This window comes from Gossypium hirsutum, chromosome D01 (assembly GCF_007990345.1).
Source record: "Gossypium hirsutum isolate 1008001.06 chromosome D01, Gossypium_hirsutum_v2.1, whole genome shotgun sequence".
In the NCBI taxonomy this organism is placed as follows: domain Eukaryota; kingdom Viridiplantae; phylum Streptophyta; class Magnoliopsida; order Malvales; family Malvaceae; genus Gossypium; species Gossypium hirsutum.
In genome coordinates this window covers 5,462,711-5,473,863 of record NC_053437.1, presented here as the reverse complement: position 1 = coordinate 5,473,863, position 11,153 = coordinate 5,462,711, and the positions used below count along the sequence as shown (strand labels likewise).

The 11,153-nt window shown below is 32.2% G+C and overlaps 3 protein-coding genes across 3 annotated transcripts; 1 reads left to right on the top strand and 2 right to left on the bottom strand.

The window, feature by feature from the left end:
• The first annotated feature begins 379 nt into the window (after nucleotides 1–379).
• LOC107956466 (uncharacterized) lies at nucleotides 380–2,018 on the top strand. The gene is made up of 2 exons (XM_016892128.2): nucleotides 380–765; nucleotides 1,795–2,018. Exons 1-2 carry the CDS (start codon nucleotides 457–459, stop codon nucleotides 1,813–1,815), a joined length of 330 nt encoding a protein of 109 aa, XP_016747617.1. The 5' UTR covers nucleotides 380–456; the 3' UTR covers nucleotides 1,816–2,018.
• Nucleotides 2,019–4,610: 2,592 nt separating this feature from the next.
• LOC107955791 (cytochrome b561 and DOMON domain-containing protein At5g47530) lies at nucleotides 4,611–5,900 on the bottom strand. Its single transcript, XM_016891590.2, has one exon. The coding sequence runs from the start codon at nucleotides 5,898–5,900 to the stop codon at nucleotides 4,761–4,763; it is 1,140 nt and encodes a 379-aa protein (XP_016747079.1). The 3' UTR covers nucleotides 4,611–4,760.
• A 573-nt stretch (nucleotides 5,901–6,473) lies between these two features.
• On the bottom strand, nucleotides 6,474–9,674 carry LOC107952853 (APO protein 1, chloroplastic). Its single transcript, XM_041086853.1, has 5 exons — nucleotides 9,486–9,674; nucleotides 8,519–8,574; nucleotides 8,272–8,345; nucleotides 7,554–7,921; nucleotides 6,474–7,442 (listed from the first exon to the last, which is right to left on the bottom strand). Exons 2-5 carry the CDS (start codon nucleotides 8,568–8,570, stop codon nucleotides 6,602–6,604), a joined length of 1,335 nt encoding a protein of 444 aa, XP_040942787.1. The 5' UTR covers nucleotides 8,571–8,574; nucleotides 9,486–9,674; the 3' UTR covers nucleotides 6,474–6,601.
• Between the last annotated feature and the right edge of the window lie 1,479 nt (nucleotides 9,675–11,153).

Sequence of the window (11,153 nt, the reverse complement as noted above, 5' to 3'; positions counted from 1 at the left end):
ATGTACCAATTTTATTGGACATAATTTTAATGTATAGTATCATTAAAAACTGTGACCTATGGGGGGTCCCAAGGAAGATGGTAACCCATTGCCATGCAATCTATAAAACAACGAGGTTCCATTGAATCAACCCTTTTATTTTTCAGCTGCAAAAATCAACTTTAATCAATCCACCTTCTCATCATCACAATTGAGGGTTAACATCAAATCTTAAAAGTATAAAATTTTGTTTAAAAAGAGCCTAAATTAAATAACTAGTGATTAAAAGGACTAAAATAAATATTATACCCCTTAATTAAGGGACTAAGATTGTACACCCCAATATATATATAAGTACAAATGAGAGTGTAACTTAGAAAGCTAAATCCAAAATATATGACTTATATATATATATTAAAAAAGTTAACTTCTTTCATCATTCCTTTCTCTTCCTTTCAACTCATTTCTTTCATAGCCATGTCCGAATCTTCTCCTTGTTCTTCGTCACCACCTTCCTCACCAGGAAGTTCAGCTTTAGCCAGCCCCAGCATTCAAATGGTTTCAAAATCGGTATCTGAACGACTCCTTGGCAAATTCTTCGATGCATCACAATACGATTTCGATTACGAGCAGAGCTGTTTGTGGTCTCCTCCGGTAAGGAGAAGTGTGTACTTGACATCCCCTGGTAATATAGTTCTTTGCTCTCAAGATGAACTCATCTTCTCCCAACTCAAACACGCAAAGAAAGCTTGCAAATGGAGATTTCGCAGCATCGCTTGCTTCAGTGTAAGCACATTGCTCTTCTCTTTATCTAAAATATTTTTTTCCCCTCTTCGTATTATTTAGAGATTGCATGTTTACTATTTTCTACATTTCTTTTAAATGTTAGAAAGATTTTGTTACCCATTCATGCAAATAGATATATGTGAGTTTCATATGTAATAGATTTGAATCGAGCTTGAGCCATAAGAAGCTCTAGTTGATTTAGAGTTTAAGGATCAAACCTTGGGTTAAACATGTTTCATTTTTAAAACTTAAATTGCTCGGGTTAGCTTGACATACTTGATTTCAAACTAGATTATTTATGCTTAAGTTCAAGTTTGAGTTGAGTTTGATTAGATTCACAAGTTACTTGCTTGATAACTCAAGCTCAAATCGAGAAAGTAATATTCTTTTACAAGTTAAAAGATTTTGCTACCGATTCATGCAAATACATATATTTGAATTCCGAGTATGGGTGTAGTAGATTTAAGTTGAATCAAGCTCAAGCCATAAGAAGCTCAAGTTGATTCAGAGTGGAAGGATCAAATCTTGAGTTAAGTTACACTTTTAATGCTTGATTTTCATAAAATTAAATTAAATTGCTCGGGTTAGTTTAATCAGACTTGATTAATTCATTTATCAAATAAAAAATCAATTTGACATATTTGATTTCAAACTAAATTATTTATACTTGAGCTCTAATTCAAGTTGAACTTGATTAGTCTTACAAGTTATTTGTAGTCAAATATTGTTAAAATATTTGAATTCAGCTTACTCAATAACTCAAATTAGAAACAAGAAAACAAAATTAAGTTGAAGTTATTTTCTAAATCTAAAAGAGTAATAATGGTTTTTTTTTTTACTTATATATACACACACTTGGATCATATCTATTACATTTTGCATGTGCTCAATAATAAAATATGTATGGCTTGATGATGTCCATCTAGGTTCAATGTTTATCATCATAGATCATGAGACTAAATATATATTTATGATTTTATTGAATGTCCCATGAACTGATATGTGGTTATTGGTTGTTCAAATTTGCAGGCCCTTTGGTGCTGCTCTTGAAGAAAGAAAACCTTGTAATTTGCCTATTTCTCTACCATTATAAACCCTAAAACATCACAAAGATCCCATTACTGTCTCAGTCAAAAAAGGGCATAAGCACGTGACTGCTTGCATGTAAAACTACGTTTCATAGTTATCTTTTGTGTACCATCCCTCTTTCTACTATAATATACTCTGTTAATTTATATAACTTTATTTTGATTTATCATTTTCAGCAATTCCCATGTTTCTTTCTTGAGATTCTAAAAGAATGTTTTGTTAATTGTAGAGAAGAATCTTGAAATGGTAACAACGACCCATCAGTGGTAGACAGTATATATTCTGTAATCTGCAGATATTGTAAGCAAAGGAAGTTTTTTCCTGATATTCTTTTGCTTTTGAAATTTAATGAGCAAATTTACTGCAAACAAAACATTCTTTTCTGTCTTCTCTTTTCTTTTTTGTCTGTAATAAACTTGAATTTGATTCCCTCCTTTTCTTTTTCTTTTTTTCTTTGATTATTTAGGGAATATTTAATTGATATTTTTTTTAATTAGGGTGATTATTTGAATTCTAAGTCTTTTAAGTAGAAAAAATATAAATGGTTTAAAGTAGAAAAAGCTTACTTTTAAGTTCAAAAAATAAATTAATTTAGAGTATATAATGACTTATTTTATTCTCTAACTTTACAAAAAAATATTTTAACTTTTTATTTAATTTTTCGTATCTTTTAGTCCTTAAATTTATAATGTTTATCAAATTATTTCAAAATAGATGAAAAAGTTAATATCTATCAACTTTGCTGACATAAAATCCACGTCAGCAATTAGTTAATTTGTATACTATTTTAACTTTTAATATTTTTTGAATTTAAAAAATTAATTAATTGCTAACATCCATGCCATAACAGCAAATTGACAAATGCTAATTTTTCATCCATTCTAAAGTTATTTAGTAAATAATGCAAGCTTAAAATGAAAATAGACGAAAAATTAAAATTAAAGAACTAAATAAATTATTAAATCAAGAAAGAAGGCGATCAACCGACTCAATGGGAGAAAAATATTTACTGATATTTTGTAGGAGTATTAATATTTATTACTCTTTTAATATGTTATGATAGATGATAAACTAGTTTGAGCACTCATGTAATGCATGGGCTGAATATACATATTAATTAAAATAATATTAATTATTTTAAATTTTTTAAAAAAGATTAAATTGTTAATGTAAGTAATATATAAACTGTTTAAATTTTATTCCAAATATAATTATTTGTATAATATTTTAAGTACATTTTATATAGATTTTTAAGTTTAAGTTAGTTTTTTTGAAAAAAAAACTATTTTATTTAAAAAATATTTATAAATATAAATAGTTTTAAATTTCAATACATTTTTAATTAAAAAATGGTAGTATATTTTTAACATATTTTAATAACTTTTTAAACAATTAAGTAAAATTTCTAATAATTTTAAAAAAAGTTTTAAACACGTCTGTTAAAAAAATATTTTTTAAATTCTGTTAAAAATTTTAATGTACAAAATATATTTTTTAAAATTTTAAATATATTAATTAAAAATATTTTCAAAATATTGATAATGTTAAAGTAACTTTTGAATTTATTAAAGTGTTTATGGAAAAATGTAAAAGTAATCTACAAATTTGTTTTTTTAAATAACATTGTCTATGTGTTAAAAACATTTAACTTTTTTTTGACAGTTTTTTAAACATAAAAAAGAAAATTAAAAAAAAAATATACTTTGAAATGTTTATGGCAAGCTTAATTTATTTTCATATTTTTTTTTAATTTTATTTTGTAAAATTGTTTAATTTTAATTATAAAGTAGACTCATAAGTATTTTATTGAAAGAAACTCGTAAATAATTTAGTAAACAGTAATAAATAATTAAACATATCATAACTTAAATTATAGTTTCCATATATTTACACTAATTATTACAAATTTGCATTTTAAAAAAATTGTCGAGAAAGCAAGAAATCAAAGAGGTCAAGCTATAATGTGGCCGTCCCTATCCTCCTGCATCATAGTTAGTAGCGCAATTAATTTACCTTTCTAATACATTTTAAAATTAATGCATGATGGAGATTTTATAGTTTAAAATTAATTGATTGTAAATCCTTCATTATTTTTTTATTAATTAATAATTACACATATTAATTTTATATAATCACAATAAAGATTATATAAAAGTTTTTCTTTTTTGATAATACGGGGAGGGAAATGAGATTGCTTAGGATCAAACCTAAACTCTTATATTTATAACATAATGCTCTTGTCACGAGAGATGATAAATTCTATTATAATTTATAAGAGCTTGCTTTTATTTTTTTTCAAATATAATTTTTTTATAAATTTATATGTCAAAATTTGTTTATGCGTATGAAAAATTTATAAAATATTTTCATTTGAAAATTTTTTTGAATTAAATTATTTCATAAGCATATAAAAGTCTTTAACATGTAATTTAAAAAAAAAATTGGTGAATTATCATTTTTGAAAAAAAATTAATTAGGATTATATAAAATAAACTTTAAAATAATTTATTATAAAATATTTGAGATATTAGGTTCTCTTTTTCATTTAGGACTAGCCTTTAATATCACATGTATTTATATATATATTTGTATAATATTATGGACTAATCTTTTTATAATTTTTGTTGAAAGAGGCTAATTTATTTATTTTCAAAATTAATAGGGACCAAAATAGTATTTGCACTAATTTATTATTTATTTGAATTATAAAATTCAATCCGACCATTGCTCAAAAAACCTTAGCTTGAAAAAAAAAATCCAAAACCTTTAAACTTCCAAGTTCCAACTAATAGTTACTAATGCTTCAAAGCATATGATCAACCATACACATATGTAGCCAAAAAAATGATCTTAAAGAAGAACTAAAATGGAACATAAAAACCTCAAAAAGAAACCAAGGTGAAAGCTTAAAGTGTTTCCTCGGCGGCTATTTCACGTCGCACGGTGGTCCTCCTCCAACAACCGACTCCTTCTAAAATAAGACTAATGGTTCCCAGCAATGAGATTGCAGCAATGTATGTCACTTGAGGCCAAGTCTTGATCATCAAATGTACCATATGAAACCCCAAGAATACATTCGCAATGCTTAAGCCAATGGTACCATATCCCAATGAGCAATGAAAAATATTGAAGTAGACTCTCTTCTTATCTTCTTTATGTGGCCTGCAATACCCTACGATCCCTTGAATTGCACCGAGACCAAGAAGGGTAATCCCTATATATTGATGGATTCCTCCTCCAATTCTAGCTCCAAGTGCCCCAAGCCAAAGCAAAACACCAATGATCCCACCAGCCAAACCTATCAAAAAAGCCGAGCATTGAGAAAAAACATGAGCACGAAACCAAGCAGTGCCTGGCCATTGCTTCCCATGCCTTGCTATTGAAGCTCCAACAGGCATTAGAAAACCCCATCCTAATGTGCATAAAATTCCATGAACTACCTTCCATTGGTTTCTTGAACTTGTTTTGTCTACAACAAGCTTGCCTGCGAGAAAATCCAAGGTCCCCATTGAACCCATATTGGGACCAGACAAAGGGTGCATCCTAGGGACATTTCCAACTAAGGGTCCTTCTTGCCAAAGGTGGTTCACGGTTGTAGTGTTTGCAGGCAATGCCAAAGTTGCAAACATGATCATCTCGTTACCTTCAAGAATCGAGGAAACTCCATTAACGGGGAAACTAAGGTCACCCTTTTGAAGCTGAGTTGCGTAGCTTGTTATAGGTGAAGTATAAGTTACCATGGTTCCATCATCTTTTTGAAAGGCAACCAAAGCTTGTGAACCCACCATACCTTTCGAGTGAGGATTAATAGCCCATGACATCCATCTTGTTTTTTGATCAACACTGTTTTGCCTCAAGGCAACATCGACGGTTTGAGTCAATGAATGGAAGTTCCAATGAAGTGAGCAATTCAAGGAGGGTAAGTCGATGCACGAGGCAAAGGTTTTGCCTCCACGAAATCGGTGGTTGTCGCAAGGTTCAGCGGCGGCGAAGGTGCACAAGAAAAAGAGCAGAAGGAAGGCAAAGGAGAAGGATTTAGAAGCCATTGGAGATAATGTAAGAATTGAGACGAAGGGTTCGTTTATATAAGCTTTTATAGTCGGTGTAGTAATTCTCTTCTTTTTGAGAAAAGAATTAATTTATTTAAAATAATTATATTGATTATGTAATAATAATTTAAACTCTTCAATTATTTTTACTTTAAATAGGATCAAATTGAATATCGAATCTCTTTTTGGTGAATTACAATTACAGGGCAAAACCCAAACAACAAATGCAACTAGGACAAAACCCAAACAACAAACACAACTAATGTAACTCGAACCCGAACTACACCTATGGCAGTGAATATCTTTGACCATCAAGCCATCACATAGGTTCATCGAATCATTCTTTGAGTTTAATTAGGTTCCTTAAACCATTAAAATTTGCCTCTATCAATTACAACACTGACAATCTGGTGTTGAAAATGGAGTAATTCAATAACCCAAATGGGCAAATCCTTTGAATTGCAAATTTTTGGGGACCAGAGCACAAATTTTACCATTTTATTAGCTTTACAAATTTTAGGGGAGTTAAAAGACAATTTTACTAAACCAAGGAGACCAAGATCCTGCCTCTAAAAATGAAGTAATGAATATGGCTTCTTCATCTTTGGTTAGGTACATTGGAATAAGAATATGAACAAATTATACAAAGTTAAAAAAGATACAAAGCACCAAAAATGGATTATCAATAAACCTGAAGATCATGCAACTAAGCTGGCCTCCTCACTTTCAGGGACTATAATGTCAAGCCTCATCATAGGTTTATATCTGCGAGGTACTTGAGCTCCAGCTTGCATGCAAAGTTCAACCACAGCAGGAGCCTTGCCATAATATCTCTTCAATGCACTTCTCATGGGAGGTCCCTTTGGGTCTTGAACATGCCACACATAATTTGGTGGGAAAACTTCACTGACCGTGGCATCCTGCCAACCATGCTTCCCGTCCCTCCACTGGTGCTTAAATTCTCCGCAAAGTTTAGCATTGTGACCCCATGGCCCTACATGGACTTCCGAGCAATATCCACATGCCTTCACCGTGTACTTCTTCATCAACTTCGTAACACCTGTCTGAACTGTCTCATGTGCATTCATTGTTTCCTGTGCAATGATGGGTACATCTTCGGGTGAGGGAGGTGGAAATCGCTCGCAAGCTCCACATGTGTCAAGATCTATAATTGAGGAAGAGGATGGATCCACTGCACGCCATGGCTTAGGCTCCTCAACGTATCCGCCACGATCGATTATTTTCTTTCCGATCATTCTGATGGGATTGGTTCTTCGTCGTGAAGGGTACTCTGGGATGTCCACACCGGCTTGGATGCATAGCTCTACAACAGCAGGAATCCTGTCATAGTCAAACCGTGTTTCATGCTTGATGCGCCGGCCAAAAGGATCATAAAGGTGATATGATTCTATGGGGATAAGAATGTCATTGATGGAACCTTTCACCCATGAATGTAAACCACGGCGCTTTGAGCTCCTTGGACCTTTGCAATCCTGAATATTATGACCACTATGAGCCACATGAACTTCAGAGCAGTCACTGCGTAGAACTAAAATAAATGAATATTTGAAGATACCAACACCATTCAAAACATGCAGAGCTCAAAACAAGACAATAGAAACATCGGAACTAAAACTATAATACAAGTACCTGCAACCGTAAACAGGAATGACATGCAAAAGCTGTGCAAGACCTTCAATCAAAAGTTTCCATGCATCTAACACCTCATATGCGACAGGAATAAGTTCAGGAACAAGTAATCCGTTTTTAGGAGGCTGAAGTGGCTTCTCTACACCCCTCTCAGCAAGTTTCTTATCCTTCCTTGCAGCTTTCTGGATCTCTTTGAAAGGAATAGGATAAGGTTTCTTCTTTTTCTTAGGCAGTACTGGTGGAAGATCCATATTTTGGGGATATTCCCCTGGCTTCTTGCTGGCAGGGTACTGTTTAGGCCTCTGACAGGCATATGGAAAAGTTCCTGAAACAAGTGCTCTACCTTTCTGAACTGATTTGCTCCCAAACTGCATATAGAAGGGAACAAATATTGCTCTAGAATATTGCCATCAGTGAGAAAAGAAATTGAAGCATTCTCGAGAATTCTTGCCTATCATCTATGGTTAAGTATCATCAACAAAATGTTATGTCTCATGTAACATAACCACAAGATAGGGAAGCATGTCATAAACATGTAAATGTAGAGCATCTATTTGACGTATGGACTAATTTGTAAGCCACTAACTTGATTGTTTACGGAATTTGAAAGTATTCATACTAAATAAAGGAATCCACAAACAGAGGAAATCACTTTCAAGATCACATATAGAGGAAATCAAATAAGAAAGAAATAGGAATTGACAGAAAGAATGTTCACCTTCAAATAAAAAGGACACGGACTCAGAGATGATAATTGAGACCTCTGAAATTCCACGATTTCTAAACATGCACCTGCCAAGTGGAGGTCATACAAGTACATAAACTTTTCTTATATTTCCTTTCAGATATGTTTTGTGGCGTTTAATTTGCATTACATTGGTGTAATTCAGTATTAATTGTGAAGTTAAGTTTGTTCTTTCATATTGGAGTCAGAAGGAAACAAAAGGGGAAGATAAGTGACTCACTCCTCTGAGATGGATTCCATAATGATGACGCTGTTGATAGTGTCTGGAGCATTGGTCTGAGGAAAAAAGGCAAACCAAAGAAATGGGGGAAAATGTCAATGAATGGGAAAATCATGAATATTTTCTGCATGGAGAAAATCAAAGATGCAAAAAGAAAAACGCCTAAAATCAATAATTTATCAATGTTATTATGAAAATCATTTCAGAACCCATTCTCTCTTTGAGAAATAAAAACAGGGCTAGCCAATGTAATGGGAATGGATAGCTTTTGCACCATTCAGCTCCATCAAAATTTAACCCTTCAATTAACAGGAAGCCAGTGGAAAAGAAAACAATCATTGACCTTGTCAATTTATTTATGATTTTACCCTCAAAAATCTTTTCTTTTCTTCCATTTTCCATCTCTTGGACTGAAAAGAAAAAAAATCCTTCTTTTCCTTCTCTTTCCCCTCCACTCCATTATCATCCCTCCAAACATTATTTATTTACTCTACTTACCTATCCCTAACAATTGCAGTAACCAATGCAGTGATTTTACAATCAATACAAATCATCATGTTAGCTAACACCATATCTCCCATTTTTCTCCCTTAAAGAGGTAAAAATGGAAACTTTGTCAATCCAATGGTTAAATTTCATAATCACTTTCCTACTTTGTTGGTTAATCAATTGGACTAACAAATTTTCAATCTTTATTACCCTTTCACATCCTCCCAACAAAGCAGAACCTTCTCTGAAAGTATCTTACTAAACTACCACTCTAAGAAAGAAAATCAAAGTGGAAAATTCTCTGAAAGTATTAAAGCAAACCCAATTCAATAGAAATAAAAATAAATAAGTGGTTCTATAAAAAAAAGCCAGATAGATAATAAACAAAAATATGAACCCCATGATTAAACAAGAATAAAAGAAAACCCAAAGCCGAGAAAGTTAGCTGAAAAGAAAGATTAGTAACAGAAAAGCTTACCTAGAACTTTGAAGCTGCTACTGTCTATCAGTAAGGTAGCCTTACAAAATATCACCTCAAAAAAGAAGGGAAAAAAAATCAGCTCAATTTTCTGGGTTTAAGGCTTCCTGCAAAAACCCCCACTACAAATTTCCAATTTTCGAGCAACGGTAGGACGGGCGGGCTTTGAAATTGGGCTTTGAAGAGCAAAACTTGACCTTTTCCAGTTGGTAGAGCATCTTTTCGTTTGGGTTAAAAAAGGATTAATATAACTTTCACTCCCTGACCTTAGCAATTAGATTCACTTTCGTACTTGTACCTTTTTTTTTCACTTTGCCACCTGAATTTGGCAACTAAGTATATTTTGGTCCCTAAACTTGGATTCCATCAAGATTTCTGATGATGTAACACTATGAGATTGTACCCTGTCATCACATAAAATTATTTTAAAACAAAATGCCACCTTATGAAACTTTTTCATTTTTCAAGTTTAGAGTTGAAATGGACTTAGTTGCCAAGTTCACTGCTTTGGCTTTAACAGTTTTGTTAGTTTAATTCAACATTGTGAACAATTTTCTCAATGATTTTCTTTACAGCATGTAATGGAAACATCAAAGACATGAAAGCAAAGTAAGAAAACCATATAGGGAATGTGAAAAAGGTGACTAAAAGATTAAGTTGAAACCCCACCAATTTGATCATAGAACTGGAGGAAAAGTAAGAAAATTCATGAGGAATTCAGTATAGCCCCCTATAGATATATTGACATGTTCATGTTTCCATGAATCCTTACAATGGAAACTAAATTCCTCTAGTGAAGAATTAAGGCCATTGATTTTCCTTGATTTTGCATCTTTCAACACCATATCCATGCCATCTACCAACAATTTGATGAAACAACATTTTAACACATCAGATATAGTTTGTGAGTTTGGATTGTTTCTGATATCAAATTCATGTTGTTGATCACCATTGACAACATGATCCCTTTCTTGAATTCTCAGTTCTTCCATGTCTAAAAAAAGGGTTTCACCAAGGGACTTGGGGGGAAGGGGGACTATGAATCAACTGTATTATGAATTTTATGAGGGAATGATGATGCTGACTAGGTTACAACTGATATTTCCTTGGGATGCCAAAAGCTTCGATCTTATTGGACATTTATGATTGCTTCACCAGAAATTAATGTTGTAGGTGAAAAGGGTGGGGATAAAACTGTAGTATGACACATTTCAAAGCTTTTTTTCATGCAATATTTGTAAAATATACTCAGCTGTCAAGCTTGACCAAGGGCTTGGAGATGGTGAATCAGTCGTGTATGCATATTGCAAGTTAGCTATTAATATTAGGGCAAATTACAGTACAGATCACCCAACTATGGTTTCCTTTTTCTTTTTTGGTCACCCAATTATGAAAAATTACAAAATGATCATCTAACTATTCAATTGTCTTTTATGGCCAACAGTTGGCTAATGTAGAAATGGAAGCACCCAAAAATCCAGATAATTGAGCAATTAAAAAAAATAATTGAATAATTAACTGTTTTATAACTTTTCATACTTGAGTGATCAAAAAAGAAAAAAAAGATCATACTTGGGTGACTACCAATGTAGTTTACCCTTAATTTTATAGCTGCGATGGATGATTTGGCCTGGCTATGTTCTGGCAAACTTACCAAGCATTCAAGGC

Excerpts from the sequence above, each read along its gene's own strand:
- LOC107955791 (XM_016891590.2), bottom strand. The coding sequence starts at position 5,900 with ATGGCTTCTAAATCCTTCTCCTTTGCCTTCCTTCTGCTCTTTTTCTTG.
- LOC107956466 (XM_016892128.2), top strand. The coding sequence starts at position 457 with ATGTCCGAATCTTCTCCTTGTTCTTCGTCACCACCTTCCTCACCAGGA. Across the intron at positions 766-1,794 it reads GCAGCATCGCTTGCTTCAGT|GCCCTTTGGTGCTGCTCTTG; the intron begins GTAAGCACATTG and ends TCAAATTTGCAG.
- LOC107952853 (XM_041086853.1), bottom strand. The coding sequence starts at position 8,570 with ATGCTCCAGACACTATCAACAGCGTCATCATTATGGAATCCATCTCAG. Across the intron at positions 7,922-8,271 it reads CGTGTCCTTTTTATTTGAAG|TTTGGGAGCAAATCAGTTCA; the intron begins GTGAACATTCTT and ends TTCTATATGCAG. Across the intron at positions 7,443-7,553 it reads ATTCCTGTTTACGGTTGCAG|TGACTGCTCTGAAGTTCATG; the intron begins GTACTTGTATTA and ends AGTTCTACGCAG.